At 38.9% G+C, this 18,129-nt stretch overlaps 2 protein-coding genes across 2 annotated transcripts; one reads left to right on the forward strand and one right to left on the reverse strand.

Moving 5' to 3' along the window:
* The first annotated feature begins 1,803 nt into the window (after positions 1-1,803).
* On the forward strand, positions 1,804-15,289 carry LOC147857174 (uncharacterized). Its single transcript, XM_087328543.1, has 3 exons — positions 1,804-2,205; positions 13,308-14,246; positions 14,673-15,289. Exons 1-3 carry the CDS (start codon positions 1,912-1,914, stop codon positions 15,156-15,158), a joined length of 1,719 nt encoding a protein of 572 aa, XP_087184669.1. The 5' UTR covers positions 1,804-1,911; the 3' UTR covers positions 15,159-15,289.
* On the reverse strand, positions 8,646-10,033 carry LOC147857175 (uncharacterized). Its single transcript, XM_087328621.1, has one exon. The coding sequence runs from the start codon at positions 10,018-10,020 to the stop codon at positions 8,698-8,700; it is 1,323 nt and encodes a 440-aa protein (XP_087184747.1). The 5' UTR covers positions 10,021-10,033; the 3' UTR covers positions 8,646-8,697.
* Positions 15,290-18,129: the final 2,840 nt, after the last annotated feature.

Raw genomic sequence — 18,129 nt, forward strand, 5'->3', positions numbered from 1 at the left:
ATAATAAAGTGATAATCAAATAGAAGGCTTAATCCGATATCTCAAACTCCTCAAGATCTTACTCAATTTAATGTTTAATAAAGGCAAATATATGAAGGCACAAGTTATTGGACTTTCCTATCAAAGAACACCAAACAGAACTATAAAACAGATCTGACTCCACATTGAGTCAGATACAACCAAAATGAGATTCAAATATTGATTTTGATATTACAAAATCCATATACATCATCATCAGTTTTGGTTATACAAAAGTAGATCATCACCCTCATAGTAGATCATAAGTAAATCCATTGGCATAAGAGTATATCATAAGTAAATCCATTGCATTACTCATGTTGTCAATTAATCATATCCTCTAAACAAAATCCATTGCATACAAAAACCGAAAAATCAAAACTTCATCCTCTGAACAGAATCAAAACTCATCAGCATGTATACAAACAATTTCATATAAACAAGCTTTACATCCATGTTACAAATAAGAGGCAAGAAGAAGATACACAAGACGTATAGATGCCATATTACAAAATCAACCATTTACAATATGCAAAAAAGGTTGGCAACCTTGGTTCCAACGTACTAAAAAGATTTACAACATTGTTACAAAAAAGCTTGATAATACAACGATATCATATATTTTATGTTACGAAGTATAACATTTCCTCCGGTTAATATATGGGAAAGCCCAAAATCCGGCGTGCCCATTTTGCCAACGTTTTCGAAGGAGCCCCACATCTTCGAATCCGAGCCATTGCTCCTTACCCTACACCAATGCACACATTTGTTGCAGCTCTTACAATAACAAATGCCAGCTATACTTACAAAATCTATTGAATCGGATCCAAATCACCCAATGTCTTCAAGCTGACCGTCGGTGGATTATTCAACGGGTCACAATAGACTATTGGACTCCTCCTCAACATTTCTTCATATTGATGCTTAAATTATAACAATGTATTTATATGATACATTTGAAAAATGGAACAACTAAGTCTCTCACTATGTTAGAATATGGAACCATGTGATCAAATGTAAATGAAAAGAAACCCTAAACGATGTAAAACATAAAAGTAGCCATGAAAATACATACCTATTATTGCTTTCATTTTGCAGATCGAATGTAGGTGGTTGGGAAGTGCTCATTGGCGGAGAGTGGTGCTCCTCTCGGATTCAGGCAGAAAGTGTTGTGCCTCTCTGATTTTGGTGGAAAGTGGTGCTCCTCTTTGATTCTTCCCTCCAAATACCCTAAAACTCTCTTTTCAAAATAGGTTCAAAATGAGTGATTCAGGGTTTTTATAATCAGTGCTCATTAATAATGAGTAGGGCTCCTTTTGACAGAGTCGGGCTCCTGGTGACAGAGGTTGTCAGGCAGAGGGGCTCCCTTTGACAGAGTCGGGCTCTTAGTTACAATGGTTGTCAGATAGCGGGGCTCCTAGTCGGGCTCTTCATTGGTAAGCAAGGCTCCTAGTTGGGTTCCCCAATAAGTGACGATTTCTTCGCGCGTCTTTTTTCCTCCACATCGGACGGTGCAAATCGCATGTGCCCTCGGTTGAGCGACCTGCACCGTCCCTCTCCGTGATTCCCTCACTTGCCCTCTTCAATTTTTGGTGGTATTTAGACACCACGATGCATGCATGTATACATACATGCATGCATACATACATGCATGCATGTATGATACAATGTACCCAACCAAGCAGCAAAGGAAGGAAAAAATGTGTGTGTATTCATGAGCCCTGTTTCAGAGAAGCAGGAAGAAGCTCCCAGTCATTCATTCATGACCCCCCCTGCCTGCCTGTGTATTCAGAGAAGCAGGAAGAAGCACACAGAGACACAGAGCGAGAGATTCTTGATGGAGATCCTACAACAAATGAAGGCCGCGAATGAATACAGCAGACTAAAGTAGCGATGGCCTCCATCCTTCGCCCTTTCATCTTGCGCAGAAGATCGCATCATCATCGATGGCTTTCTTTCTCCTCCTCCTCCTCTGTCTCTCGTAGCTGGGAATATTCCTTCCATAACTCTCTCATCGATGGCCTCTCCAAGCACTCTGTGGGGTTCCCTGTGGAAGGAAAGAATGTGGAGGTCCTTTCTACTCCTTCACAGTTCTATCAAACTCTCAAAGATTGTGTTAGGGTCTCCAAAGATCGCGTCTTTATGACTTCCCTCTACATTGGTACGGGTTCTCTCGAGCAAGAGTTGGTAATCCTGTTTCTTCTCCTATATTTTATTCATTTATTCATTATTTATTTATGATTGTATGTATGTATGTATGTATGTATGTATGTATGTATGTATGTGCATGATGATAAGTGTCCCTTGAGAATGATTTTTTGTGGGTTCATGACCACTTGATATCTTAAGTTGTAACAGAATTGGCTTCAACATCATGTAGGATGTCTGTCATGATTTGTGCATAGCTATTTTGTAACCCAAGTTTTGGTATCATGTTGGGGCCAGGAAGCCTTGGGCTTCATGTTGATACCAGGAAGGCTATATCCTGCATGCTCATATATTTGGTATGCTGTCTTGGTTTGTGGGTATCGAGCTTGTGTCGGGAAGACTCAGGCTACATGTTGATGCCAGATTGACTATATCCTGGATGCCTATCTATGTGTTGATACCAACACAACTTTCATGAGCTATTGAATCCAGAACCTCATTGTAATTGAGTGTCAATAATCTTTAACTACTACGCTTGCTCATAGAAGCAAACCCTGAGGGAGATAACCTAGAAACAAGATCTCCTAGCAATACAAATCAGACAAACCTCCAATGCTCATAGTCACACTGTCCAAGGTCTCCCTCATGCTAGGTGTGGTCTCTGAAGAACAAGGCATAGACACTATAAGATTCAGTGTTTGAATCCTTCTAGTTGGCCTTGTGCTGTTTTATTTTCACAAATTGTCTCCTGCTTTCTTGCTAGTGGTCGTTAAATCCCTCGCAAACGAGCTTGTAAGGGTTAGGAATGATGTCAATAGGGCCGAGGAATACTCAGGATTCACCCTCGTATAGGCTCTTTAGATGCAACAGTGGAGCTATGGTAGAAAAGATAGAGAGAGAGTAGTAGTTGGAGGAGCTCACCTTTGAAGTGAGATCCAAAAGTTTTTAACTTATGTTTTATATGAACCATTTAGGATTAGTGACTTTTGGCTGGTATAAATAGGCCTATACACATTTACACACTATAAGGGGTCACTTAGGGCCTTTACCCCAACAGCCTCCCACTTAAAGGCATGAATGACGTGTTTAAGCTACGTAACTCCCACCATATGTATGATGTTGTGCTTTGGGTAAGCACTTGGTGAGTAAATCTACAGCATTTTGTGATGTGTGGACCTTTATCAATGTGATAATGCCATCTTGAAGCACTTCTTAAATGAATTGATATCGCACATCAATATGTTTTGTGCGTGCATGAAACATAGCATTCTTTGCCAAACAGATGGCACTTTGGCTATCACAACCAAGCATAGGTGCCATTTCAGGCAAACCAAACTCACTGCAAAGACGTGCTAACCATATTGCTTCCTTGGAAGCCTCAATGACTGAAATATATTCAGCCTTGGTAGTGGACAAAGCAACAACCTTTTGGAGCCTACTGCACCATGATATAGCACCAAACTCACTACAAAGACGCGCTAACCATATTGCTTTCTTGGAAGCCTCAATGACTGAAATATATTCAGCCTCGGTAGTGGACAAAGCAACAACCTTTTGCAGCCTACTGCACCATGATATAGCACCACCTGCAAGTGTGAATACATAGCCACTTGTGGATTTCCGTGTATCCACATCACGTGTATCCACATCACCTGCCATGTCAGAGTCACAGAAACCCTTTAGCTCTAATGGGACTTTTCCATAACAGAGGCATTTATTTTTAGTCCCTTTTTAAGTACCTCATAATGGACTTTACTACATTCCAATGTGCCTTGCCCGGATTAGCCATGAATCGGCTTACAACTCCCATTGCATAGGCAATATCAGGTCTAGTAGCAACCATAGCATACATAAGTGAACCACAAGCTGAAGCATAAGGTACACCTTGCATGTCATTGATTGCTTCTTGTGTCTTAGGACAATCTTTCTTAGAGATTTTATCATATGGCTGTAATGGCACTGCAAGAGGCTTTGCATCAGACATAAATACAGTGTGTGTGGTGCTCTCTTTGTCTCTTAATTCTTACTCCAAGTACATGTTCAGCTCCCCCAAGGTCTTTCATTGAAAATGCAGATGAAGCATAAGGTACACCTTGCATGTCATTGATTGCTTCTTGTGTCTTAGGACAATCTTTCTTAGAGATTTTATCATATGGCTGTAATGGCACTGCAAGAGGCTTTGCATCAGACATAAATACAGTGTGTGTGGTGCTCTCTTTGTCTCTTAATTCTTACTCCAAGTACATGTTCAGCTCCCCCAAGGTCTTTCATTGAAAATGCAGATGAAGCATAAGGTACACCTTGCATGTCATTGATTGCTTCTTGTGTCTTAGGACAATCTTTCTTAGAGATTTTATCATATGGCTGTAATGGCACTGCAAGAGGCTTTGCATCAGACATAAATACAGTGTGTGTGGTGCTCTCTTTGTCTCTTAATTCTTACTCCAAGTACATGTTCAGCTCCCCCAAGGTCTTTCATTGAAAATGCAGATGAAGCATAAGGTACACCTTGCATGTCATTGATTGCTTCTTGTGTCTTAGGACAATCTTTCTTAGAGATTTTATCATATGGCTGTAATGGCACTGCAAGAGGCTTTGCATCAGACATAAATACAGTGTGTGTGGTGCTCTCTTTGTCTCTTAATTCTTACTCCAAGTACATGTTCAGCTCCCCCAAGGTCTTTCATTGAAAATGCAGATTTCAGCTGATTTTTAAGGACATCAACAGTGCTCCTTTTCTTGGCAGCAATGAACATATCATCTACATATAGTACAAGATCGATTGGGCTGCCATTTTCATCTCTTTTAGTGTATAAATAGTGATCAGCATGGCTTCGTTTGTACCCACGGTTGAGCACAAAAGCATCAAACTTTTTGTACCATCGTCTAGAAGCTTGTTTCAGCCCATACAAGCTTCTATTGAGCTTACATACCAAATGTTCCTTTCCAGGAATAACAAAGCCCTTGGGCTGTTACATGTAAAGCTCTTCATCAATGTCACCATGCAAAAAAGATGTATGTACATCCATTTGGTCGAATCCCAAATCACGTGCAGCCACTATAGCAAATAGCACTCGCAAAATGGTCATTTTTACCACAGGAGAAAACACTTTCCTGGAAATCCATGCCTTTAGTTTGAGCATATCCTTTTGCAACCAGCCTTGCTTTATACTTGGGTTTGTTATCAGCAGTCTTGATTTTATATACCCGTTGTTACAAATAGCTTTCTTTCCTTTCGGCAGTTTAACCAAGTCCCAAGTATTATTTGAATGCAAAGCCTTAATCTCTTCTTGCATAGTAAGCTCCCACTTATTGCTGTGCTCACATGCCTTTGCCTCTTTATATGTAAGAGGTTCTCCCTCATCAGTCAACATTATGTAGTGCAACAAGGGGTCAAATCTATTCTCATTTCGTCTAATACGAGTAGAACATCTCACCCAATGATCCATATTGTTAGGCAATGGATTAGCATCAGGTGGCATGTCTAAATCATCATTGTTACGCTGCTGTCCATTATTTTCAGCACCATTTTGAGCATTATTATTTGGCTGCAATTCCTCTCAGCATCCTCATCTTGCTGTCCAACATCTTCTGGCTCCAAAACCACGGGATGATTAATATTTTCAGTCCTTTGTGGTGGACCCTGATGGTCAAAACTGGGTCTAAAAGGTGGCTGGTCATGCTGAAATCTAACCCTTTTATGGTCATCTTTTGAGGCACAATTGTTTCGAAGCAGCCTTGCCTCATTGAAAACATCTCGGCTGCGTATAACCTTCTTGAGCTGGGGTATCCAAATCCTGTAACCCATTTCGCCTTCTTCATCATATCCCATGAAGAGGCCCTTAATGGACTTGGCATCAAGTTTGTTTCTCAGCTCAGGCCTTATATGTACAAAAGCCTCGCAGCCAAAGACACGTAAGTCATCATATGCAGCAGGTTTGCCAGACCAAACCTCTTTAGGGATGTCACCTTTTAAAGACCTGTAAGGGGATCTATTGCATACATGTACTGCAGTTTTGAGTGCCTCTCCCCAAAATCCATGATGGAGATTAGTGGTGGACAGCATGCATCTCACCCTCTCAAAAAGTGTCTTGTTATATCATTCAGCCACACCATTAGAAGAGGGGCTGTATGGAACAGTAAGCTCCCTCTTAATACCCAAAATTTCACAAAATTTCTTGAATTCAGCACTTGTATACTCACCACCATTGTCCGTACACAAACATTTCAGTTTTTTGCCTGTTTGGGTGGTCACAAATGCATGAAAACACTTAAACGCAGCTAAGGCTTCATCTTTCGATTTAAATTGAACCCAAATTTTTCTAGAGAAATCATCAACAAATGAAATAAAATACATTGCACCCCCCATAGATTTGGTGGGCATGCTACACACATCAGAATGAACAAGATCAAGTACACAAGACTTACGAGACACACCGGAGTAAAAGGAACGCTTCACTTGCTTTCCATATTAGCATTCATTACAAAAGTCAAGCTTTGTGTCTTCAGCATCAAGCTTCTTTAGATTACAAAGCCTAATGAGACCCTTTTGGCTCATTTGGTCGAGTCTCTTATGCCACAAATCCATATGGGAGTGAACTTCAACCAAAGCAATAAATTTGCTTGATATAGCATTTCCATGTAAGCAATAAAGAGTTCCCTTCTTTGTGCCTTTCACAATCAGCCTTGAACTTTTGTCATTTTTCATGATCCTCTCTCAAAGAGAATGCTATAATCATGCATATCCATTTGACCCACAGAAAACAAGCTCTTCTTGATCCCTGGTACATAACGCACATTATGCAAAACCAGCTCATTAGTGCCATTTGTAGAAAATTGCACAATGCCAATACCCTCAATGGAACATGAATGATTGTTTCCAAGGTATGCATGGCCATGGCTGCCTACAGTAAAAGTAGAAAAACACTCCTTGATAGGAGTCGCATGAAATGAATCACCAAAGTCAACTATCCATGTTTGGGCCAATCCATCATTGACAATCACCAAAGCATCAATAAGATCATTCTTAGTGATGCACGTCTTGTGAATGAATATTTAGAGAAACATTATATGCATAAGTATCATCAGCTGAAAAAGTAGCACATAAAATGTCCTCAACATCTGACAACTCCTCTATGACTACATTAGATGCCAAGTTGGCCTTCTCTTCGTCCTTTTTGCTGTCATGTGCATTAGTCTTGTCCTTTTTCTTATCTCTAGAATTCTTTTTTCTTTCAAGCTCTGCTTTGTAATAGCGGGAATCAGGTTTCTTGTGGCCTTTCTTGCCACACTGATAGCATGTTACATCATTGCTTTGAACTTTGCTGCTAGTTCCCCTTTCCTTACTTTTACTTTTGATCCTGTGTGCACAGTTACTTATCTGTCCTACCTCTAACCATTTTGGCTGAGCTGGCACCTTCTCCACTTGCTTTTCTCCTGATCTCTTCATTGAGTATGGAGCCCCTAACACCATCAAAGGTCAATTTGGGACTGTTAGACAATGATACTACCAATGTCTCCCTTTAGTCAGGTAGTGTCATTAGCAGGAAAATGGCTTTGAGCTTGTCATCAAAAGGAGCCATTCCTGTGTCTTGCAACTGCGATAAGGTACTTGTAAACAAGGACAAGTGTTCAGCTGCACTCTTGGACTCATCCAGTTGCATGCCAACAAGCTTTCGCATTAAATGTACTTGATTAACAGGCGTACTGTTTTCATATATAGCCTTCAGCTTTGCCCATATTTCAGAAGCAAATACCAAACCTTTGAGATCTACCAAAATCTCATCAGGAACAACCATCTTAATGTATATGACAACCTTTTTGTTTAAAATTTGCCATGCATCTTCTGACATGTTCTCTGGTTTTTCTGCCTCCAATGCCTTGTCACAATCTTTCAAAAAAAGAATTCCTTGCATCTTTTCCTTCCGCAAGTCAAAACCTATTCCCTCAAATCGTCGAATCTCGAAAAGATTCTTCATATCTGAGGAGGATGATGCCATAGCTACACAATAAAGAGGTCTGAACACCTGTTCTTTGCTGTACAACACTTGCGCAGAAGTTCAGAAACCTAAATCTGCTCTGATACCTGTTGTAAGGGTTAGGAATGATATCAATAGGGCTGAGGAATACTCAGGATTCACTCTAGTATAGGCTCTTTAGATGCAACAATGGAGATATGGTAGAAAAGATAGAGAAAGAAAGAAAGAAAGATATATTAACGTCTTTTAAGAGGCCAAAATGGCCTATAAGACCAAATAAGAGATTACATCTTGAGTGTTATCTCGTCTTTGAGAACAAATCAAAATAAAATAAATATCACACAGTAAATATAAAAGTAAATAAGATGAAAAGAGAAGAAACGAGGGAATTTGGTTTTTGGCACATGTGAGATTCACAAGTTAAGTATATTGTAGCTTTTGTCTTTCGAAAGATCTCTAGCATAGGTCGATCCAGAATGGAAATGTCTCCGAAGCGAGGGAAGCACCTATGATGGCAGGAGATGATGGCTTTTATCTGTCGATGACAAGGGTGTCAAGGTCGTGGTCCATGGGGCCGGGGCCTACGTGCACGGTAAATTGCTATTGCCCAATCGATTGTAACCCCTTTGTTATGTCCTGGTCTGGAGCCCATTTGTGTATCCTGTGATGGACTTGTAGGATTAGTAGGAGTGATGGGGCTAAAGAAAGTTGTGATTGTTCTTTGTGGATGAGCTTGTGTGGCTGTATTCTTCAACAACTTTTCCCGATGTCTCTTGAGCTCTAGCAAGAAAAGTCCTAGGCATTGTTGGTCCTGATATTCCATTACCTTGTGTAGTGGGCCAAAGCCTTGTTTAAAGAGGCAATGGTATCTCCCTCTGATTTCATAAAAGACACTACAATGACAAACATAGTGTTCCTCAGATTTCACTCCTTGATGACACAATTGGCAAATTCTCTCTTCTAGAGGTAGTCGTGTATATTTGCCTACCTCAATCTGTAGCTGATGTGATGAAGTTCTTAGCTGCCCTATCACACTACGCAACGCATAGGATAGATGTATGTCCATATAAGGTAGCATGATGACAAATCCATCCTCCGATGTATGTAAGAAGTGCATCTTATAGTGGGCCATCTTTGTACCAAGTGGTATTTTGGGGCTGATCCATGTTATCTTGTTTTCCAAGTTAATAATATCAGTTCGGATCACTCTATTCTTTTCCACTTTGGTCATATTTAGGTGGGGACAGTCCAGGCTATATCGGAACGGTAGTAGTGCATTTTTACTCATGCCATGCGACTCGAACCATTGCTGCATTTCAGCATACCAACAATGAGTGTCTCCATTTTCAGCCAGTTGTCTTGATGACATAAGTGTCAACCTTGGGTACCTTTGTTTAGGGAGCTCCCAAAGACGTTGGATAAATGTCACTGATCGGAACAATGCCTCGGTTATTATAGGTGCTGCTCCCATCTCTGCCCGGATTATATCGTGGGGCTCCGATGCTTTGCTCCTTATCATGCAAGCAATCATTGACACTAAAGGTCTCTCTAAATCTTTCCGATGATTTGCCTTGTTAAGACTTGGTTCCCATGTTTCTACTCCATAGAGAAGAGTTGGTGTGACAAGTGTATCAAATAACCATAGCTTAGTCCGTGGTTCTTGGAACTGCAGATGTGCACATTGTCTCTCGAGAGCACCAAGGGCTGCATATCCACGAGAAAGTCGGGCACAAGCAGCCTCTTGTAAGGAGAACCTAGATCTTGTAAATGTTACTCCTTGGTATGTGTAGGAGCGTGTGTATTCCACCTTTTCCTCTCCCAAGAAGAATTCTGGTTCTGATCTTGTTACCCATGCTTGAGTGGTGTTAAACACCATCACTTTAGTTTTGTTCATGTTGATTGACAAACCTTTGTCCGTACAAAATAGTTTTAAGGCATGTAGATGTCTCTGTAGTTCCTCCGGAGAGTCAGAAATGAGCACAATGTCATCAGCATATAGTAATATTTGTATAGCTATACCTGCTAGGCGTGCTCCGGAACCCCCGAATCTCCCTATGTAATGCGATACCTCATCTATATAGAGACCGAAGAGAGTGGGGGATAGTGGGCATCCTTGCTTCACTCCAATTTTGCTAGCCACCGCCTCTGACAAGCCCTTGGGCACTTTTGTTGACATTGATTCATAGAGTGCATAGACTCCCCATTGCATATATGTAGGAACACCAAGGGCTTCTAGCTGCTGCATAAGCCGAGCACATGGCACAATGTCAAAGGCTTTTCGGAAATCGACAAAGCAGCAATAAATCCTCTTATTGTGGGCTCTGTCCTCCTCAATAAGGGCCCGGAGGGTGAATATGTGATCCAAGGTTGTGAATCCCTTCCGAAAGCCTGCATGTCCAACTGAACGGCAGCCATTCTGCTCAGCTTTGAAGTGAGATCCAAAAGTTTTTAACTTATGTTTTATATGACCCATTTAGGATTGGCCAAGTTCACACTGAACTTGGCCCAAAAAATAACGAAAAATTGATTAGTGACTCTTGGCCTTTATAAATAGACCTATACACATTTACACACTATAAGGGGTCATTTAGGGCCTTTACCCCAACATAGCTTTGAGACTCTATTTATTATCAACTAACCACACTGGTCATCCTCCATTGTTTGAACTAGACACAATTGGTTCTAACCACCAACATTGCTTAATTTCACCATGAGAGAAGTTTTATATAAATTTAGGTTTCGGTACTCATTATGACTGCCCTTGAACAAAAAATTTGACACCTTATTGGGCGCAAAGATTGGTCGCCCTTTTGGTATTTCAATTGTTGATAGATCTGGCCTCCTTAATACAATAAAGATTAGAGTTCAAGCCCTAGAAACACTGTGGCCATTTCAAGCCTATTTCAATTCCAAAACCCATATATAGAGCTTCCAAAGTATTCTCCATTGAGCATACTAACAAATCAAAGAGTAAATCAGTTACGATTTCTGCAGATTTTTACTTTCTAACCTGATTCTTTTCTCGTGTCAAAACCAAATTTCGATTTTTCATCAACAATGAGTTTTGTTTGAATAAAGCAAGACTTTACCATTTTGCCAAGTGTCACCTCTTCGAATATCTCAGCCCTGTCATTTATCCTCGCATGTACAACTTTTAAGTAAATGGATAAGGGCAACTTCACAATTGGATGCCATGCAGTCTATGGATCTCTGGCCCTGAACCATTTCACACTGGCCATGCAACACTGTCTTGCCTGATCTCAAGAGTTTCCACGACCAACTAGAAAGGAAAATAATTATTACTAAGAAATAGTGACATAAAAGAGGATAAAAAGAACACCTCCTAGGGACAGGCATCTCTTCTCAATGGTCTCTAGTTTATTTTCTCTACAATTGTATCTCTCTACTACCATCTTAGTCCCATTTTGGCCACCATGCATGCATTTTAGTAGAGATTTGAGAACATGAATACAATAGTGATGATAAAAGTGTCATTGATGGGATGCCCCAGAGCTCCTTTGGCTTAGATGATCAGAGTTGCTGTATTATAATAGTTGAACTATGAAGATCCCCCCTAACTTATGCTTTGGTATCAATCCTCTCTTTCTCCTCATGTTGCGTCTGGATGGTCATATGATAGATAATATGATAAACCAGTCTATTCCAAATGATAATGAACATTAGGAATTGCATCAATCAACTACTTCCATTTTTAACATTTAAGAACTGTAAAAGCGAAGCTGCAATAAATCATTCTGACTCTTCCTCCTGTTGAAGCTTCTTGACATAGGATTTGAGAGAGATGTTGCCACCAAAATCTTTAAGCATCAAAAGTTTAATATTCACTTGACTTCCCTTCCTGGAGCATGAAAATCTTTTATAGTAGTGGAGAGATCTGAACTTGGCGCTATTGTAGATGCAGGGAGGCTGCAGATTATCTAATTCTCAATTTTCAGAAGAGGCTGGAATTGTAGAAGATGATAGAACTCTCTTAGAAGTACCCTCAACTTCAGGTTCCTCTTTGATTTCTTGTCTTGTATACATTTGAATATTCCATTTGCAACCTCTTCTCGAACTTTTGAAATGGAGACATAGTTTCCCTGAACTCACATGCAAAATATTTGCGAGAGAAATGAAAGGCCTTGATCTTTCCACGTAAGTAGCAAAATCCATGTTGAACTTAGTCTCCTGTTCACCGTGACGAATAAGAGACGAGAAAAGGATAGTTGTGAACTTTAAAGTTAGAATGAGGAAAAAGAAAGATCATGAAGAAAAAAGAGAAGGAGAAGGAAAAGAAATAGAAAGCACAAAGAGGATTGTCATGTTAAGATTGTAAGCATTCAATGTAGTAGTAATATTCAAAAATTTGGAAACAAAGGTTCAGGGTTATTTAGATTATTGTAACTAAAACTTTTTGATGCTTGAAACATGTTAATAGGCTGTGAAGGTATCCATCCAGCTTTGATACTTCAAATTGAGAATACTTTATGGTCACCATTAGTAATGCATTTTGGGTGATGTAGCCCATGTGGTCATGAGGTAATCATTGTTGTCAAGTAAGTTGAGTTAGATGCATACAAATTAAAGGAAGATTGTCAAAAGAGATCAACTATGGTTTAGCAATTTGTATTATAACTTTTATAATCAATTCAAAACTCCAAGATGTAAGGCTACAGAGATATAATGAACGTAATGCAATTTGAAGAAGGGAATCAAGTTCTGTATCCTATATTCAACAGATAACAGAAATTGATCAGAAATAAATAGGCCAGTCAGGAAAATTATTGGGCAGACCTTTCAGGATCATGATTACCTTTACATATGAACCAAGCTTGAACGAATAAACAACCTTAGTCAAAGATGTTCCATGGTATAACCTAAAAGAACCAATGGTTTAAACTTTTGCTGAAGAATTTCTCAGAAAGCCAGTAGTTGGTTTGTGTAACCCCATAGATATATGATATTCAGCTTCAACAAATTATACTTTTGTATGCATGTACTGCAGCATTTCCTTCGTAACAAAAATATGCTCATCAATATAAGTCTCTGCCAAATCTTGTCAATGAATGATGTTGGCTCAGAGTATTATTGTAACATTACTACTATTAATTAATTGGAAACATTCTTCTTAAAGAAAACTGACTTTGTGTATGAACATCCCAGTTGAATGTTGTTGCAGAGAATCTAGGCAGAAATCCATGTCTTCGAGTATTGTTCCTTTTTGATGCTCTTCGGTCCACAAGAAAGATGCGGTCTGAGTCCAGCCACTCAACAACACCGAGTTTTAAGTCTAGTTCCGATATGCTAACAAACATGCTCCTTGCAGAGTCCGCTAAATGGAAGCAACCTAGAAAAATCTTAGATCAAGAAGAGCGAGTGAGAATTGCCTTGTATCGAACACCTGATCTAACAAAAAGTCTTGAAAAGATCCTGCCTTCTCGTTTAAATGAAGTCATCGGTGTGAGTCACATGAAAATATATGTGTTTGATGATAATGTCCTTATGAGTGGTGCGAATCTTAGCTCATCATATTTCACAAACCGTCAGGATCGCTATATCTTGCTACGAGATAGTCAAAACTTGGCCAATTACTTTTGTGAGTTAATCGAAAAGGTGGCTTCCTTTTCCTACCTGCTTGACAAAGAGGGACGGTTACGAAAAAACTCTGTAAACATTGATCCTAGAACGAACCCAACTCATTTTCGCCATGAGATGTTTAGAGCAATGCAAAGTATGCTGGGTGATAATGTTAATATTTGCTCCAGAGTTGCAAATACAACAGGATTAGTTGATCATAAAGGGGGATTAGTGGATCATCCAGGGCGATTATTGGACAATCAAGGGAGATTAGTGGATCATAATGGTGGAATCCGACTCCATGTTCGGAATGCATATGATACATGGGTATTCCCAACAGTACAGATGGGTTCATTGGGCATATTCCAAGATGAAACTTGCTTTTTGTGGCTGTTGGCAAATTTGCCATTGGGTTCCTGTGTGCATTTTGCATCAGCGTATTTCAATCTTACAAAGGAATTCCAAACTGCCTTATTGCGGTCTTCAACTGATAAAGTTTTCCGAATTCTTACTGCAGCACCTCAGGTAGTTCATCTGTATGTCTTTTATAGGGAATGGAGATACGATTCTTGTCTCTCTAACATTGAAAACATTCATATATGCTTGATAACATTGAAACATTCATATATGCTTTATTATTTTGTTCTATTTATGCTTTCGGTCAAAGCAATTCAACTGTTTCATGTGATTAAAAAAAGAGATTATTGTCTTCAAAAATATGGTCATGCTTTTCTTGGATATCAGGAAGTATATGTGATATTTATTAAAGTTATTCATACATATCCTAGGTTGAAAAGGGATTTAGGGAAATTACTTTTTTCGATCGATAGGAATAATTTAGACAAACATCAAAGAAATACTATATCATTTTTCATAGATTTTCCCGTTTGTTTATGATGATAATTTACAGCTCACTTACTGTCTGACAGAAAGTATGTCAAATCTGTACAGGCCAATGGTTTCTATGGATCTAGGGGAGTATCTGGGTTAATTCCCAAAGCATACTCTATGCTCGAGAAGGACTTTTACGAGCAGATGTGCAAACGAGGCTCTGATCTGAAATTATCACATGCATATAACAGTGATGATGTAGGAGTTGTTGCAAAGCAAAGGTTTGGAATTCAGCTATATGAGTACCAAAGGCATGGATGGACTTTTCATGCCAAAGGACTCTGGTGTAATATCCGAAATGAAACATTGCCATCTATGACATTGATTGGGAGCTCGAATTTTGGATATCGATCAAGACAAAGGGATTTAGAAGCGCAGCTCTTCTTGACAACCTTAGACCCAATGTTGAGAAGGAAATTAAAAGAAGAAACCGATCTTTTATTTCTACATGGTCAGCGTGTTCGTCGCACACACTTTCTTGATCAAGATCGGTGTGGAGGACCAATGTCTCTATTTGCGGCACAACTAGTCAGGAGCTGGCTATGATTTGTGGTTCTTTCTCTGATCTAAAATTCCCAAATGACTTTTGAAGCACCTTAATAATCTAGGGGCCAGAGGACAATGTAAAGTATATATAACATAGGTTGTACAAATTTATAGTCAAAGAGCTTAAATTTGTAAGGGGTCTTCGGAAAAACTCATCTGGCCAAAAAATGCATCAACTTCAGAGAATATTAAAGTCTTGTGATGTATTATCTAGTACTGATTCATAGTATTTTGGGATCACATGTATACTTTGTCCTGAGCAACCAAAAGCATTAACATTTTGGAGAGTAAGTCCAACAAGAAAATTTGTTACCTCAGGATTTATTTGTAATTAATTGTTACCATCAACTCAACAATCAATGTTCATTAAATGTTACAACTTACAAGTGGTAATACATAAGATTTTTAAGATATATAATGAGCCATATGTAGAAACATTAAATACCACATATTGGAAGCATGCTGAGGATATGCAAAATTGTATACGTATACATAAAAGTGCATGATGGTGCAAAAATGCAAGGTAGGTATTAGAACCCCTACAACCAGATATTTTGAAAATGGCCTATCGCTATGGTTAAAATTGGATTGATGTCTAAAGATGTTTTGACTGTTTGCATTTCATGAAAAAAAACTGACTTGCCTTGCATGGCTCCTTTCTTATGTGATGCAGTAAGTTTGAAAATCTGCTTTTTCCATCTTTCTATTTGTTGGTGGTGTCCATATACTTCATACTACATGGGAACTTGCTTGAATTAAATCTGCCAAGTTGACTTGGAGACCACGAGACAATCGGGACTTAATTGTGATACTTCATGTTGGTATTGCTCCATTGAACATGATGGCTTTGCTACATTGTCTTTCACTTTTCCCTTTTTACTCTAGGTTATTTTCCCTCTACGTTATATTCAATTTTGAGGATCTTTTCACTTTTCCCTCTAGGTTCTTCTAGTATTGAGGATGACTTGGTGAAATGAATTGAACCTGTGTAGAAGGTATGGTGATGAACTTCTATCACACCATCTCGTCATCATTGAGGATAGGTCTAAACTACACCCTAGGTATATGGATACATGTGTATCATGCATTGAGATGCACTATTATAGAAATCTACAATTCATACATTGAATGGAGATAGGCAAGTGTAGAGGTGTCAGTCTAGACAAGACGATTTGTCATTTACACAAAATAGAGTGAAATTCTAAGAAACAAAATATGTTGTTTCAAAATCTATTATTAGGGATGAGGATACTTTCGATACCTTGAGTTTAGGCCATTCTTGTTGGGAGTTATATCATTAGAGATGGCCAATCTTGCAAGTGGGGAGTTACACTATTCGAGATGTTTAGAGTTTCTTTTACAATAAATTCATAGATATGGTCTACTATGTGATTGAGACCCTTCTTGCAAGTGGTCGATTCCTATGATAAAATATGTTTAGGTCTATTTTTATTAGAGATCCAAATATTTAGACTTGGATAATGGATTTCTACCACTAGAGATGTTCATGCTTTTACCAAGGATCCATTAATTTAGACTCTCGTGAGTAAACACGACAAGCAAGTCTAAAAGGAAGAATGACCAACACATTGTAGAGAGACAGTGCTTGGCCAAGCATTCCATTTGGGTACATAGATCATCACATAAAAGTCATTGCATGGATAGGGAGCATACTCAGTGAAATTTCTTGAGATGGGAATGGTTCGCCATAGAGGGCATTCATGTCATACATCATTTGAGAGGGATCATGGGTTGATCTACCATTGGTTCTAACTTTCCCATAATGTGTTTACTTTGTACATTGTATCCTCTGCATTACTTGTAACTTGTAAGTCGTACCTATGATACTTGCATTATTGTACTTTGATCTCCAAATGCTTCCACATGGAACCATAGTATGAACCATACGTACCATACGTGCATTCGCGAATGAATCAATCATTCGCGAAAGAAAAACACCCTCAAAGAATGATAAATATCATACTTTTGGATTAACTATTTATTATGAGGTAGATAAGCCTAAAAATGAAAAAAAAACAAAAAAAACATTAAAAAAATGGGAAAAAACAAAAAAACAAAACACGAGAATGTTTGGATAACATTCGCATTCGTTTTCCAACGTAGGAAAACGAATGTTATACTAGACGAACACGAATTTTACGTACTATGCATGGAACATACCTAATTTGGGCACAATTTAGTTTTGTTATTTTACAAGAAATTTTAAATGTGCACATGAATGTAACTTTTGGTCTCAAAAGAATTGATTAATAACATAGTCCCAAAATCGCACGGTGCTTTATTTGTTTTATTTACTCGGTGCACTGCTCTTTCATGTTGTTAATTATATGGATGTCGTAAGTCGTTTTGGCCATTTGAGGATGTTAACACTCTCTAGTGTGTATCAATTTGGCCTTTTAAGGAAATTCATGTAATAGTCTCTAATACGTAACAACATGCTAATCTACATACTAATGGGATCGAATCATAGATCTCTGAGGAAGATATGCTGAAATGTACAGACAGGACATGAAAACAACAAATACACAAGATACACAGTTTTACGTGGAAACCCTGAATGGGGAAAACCACAGGAACAGAGATCCACTACACAAATAGAGAATGCAAAAGGAGACAAGAATACAACACTCTCCTATACAAAGTGTATCAGCCATGCAAGGCTCTTGGTGTCTAACCTCACTCAAGGAGACACAGATACAACACTCTCCTATACAAAGTGTATCAGCCACGCAGGGCTCTTGGTGTCTAACCTCACTCAACTATGGCACCGCTCACACTCTCACTCACAGAAACTCTATTCCACACTCTAACCATAATGTTTGGCCTAAGCGTACTTATACTTATACACTCTATGGGCTATTTACAAATGTAGTTCCTACTACTACTATTATTGTTATTATTATAGTTATAACTATATCCATTAATCAACCGAGTAGTCGACTAGTTAGCT

Source organism: Azolla caroliniana, unplaced genomic scaffold (assembly GCF_043228905.1).
Source record: "Azolla caroliniana isolate FFs.n. ecotype wild unplaced genomic scaffold, voAzoCaro1.0.p SCAF_12, whole genome shotgun sequence".
NCBI classification, from domain to species: domain Eukaryota; kingdom Viridiplantae; phylum Streptophyta; class Polypodiopsida; order Salviniales; family Salviniaceae; genus Azolla; species Azolla caroliniana.

Coding starts and splice junctions, on each gene's coding strand:
- LOC147857175 (XM_087328621.1), bottom strand. CDS start 10,020: ATGGTGTTTAACACCACTCAAGCATGGGTAACAAGATCAGAACCAGAA.
- LOC147857174 (XM_087328543.1), top strand. CDS start 1,912: ATGGCCTCCATCCTTCGCCCTTTCATCTTGCGCAGAAGATCGCATCAT. Junction 2,206..13,307: donor GTTCTCTCGAGCAAGAGTTG/GTAATCCTGTTT, acceptor TGAACATCCCAG/TTGAATGTTGTTGCAGAGAA. Junction 14,247..14,672: donor TTCTTACTGCAGCACCTCAG/GTAGTTCATCTG, acceptor AAATCTGTACAG/GCCAATGGTTTCTATGGATC.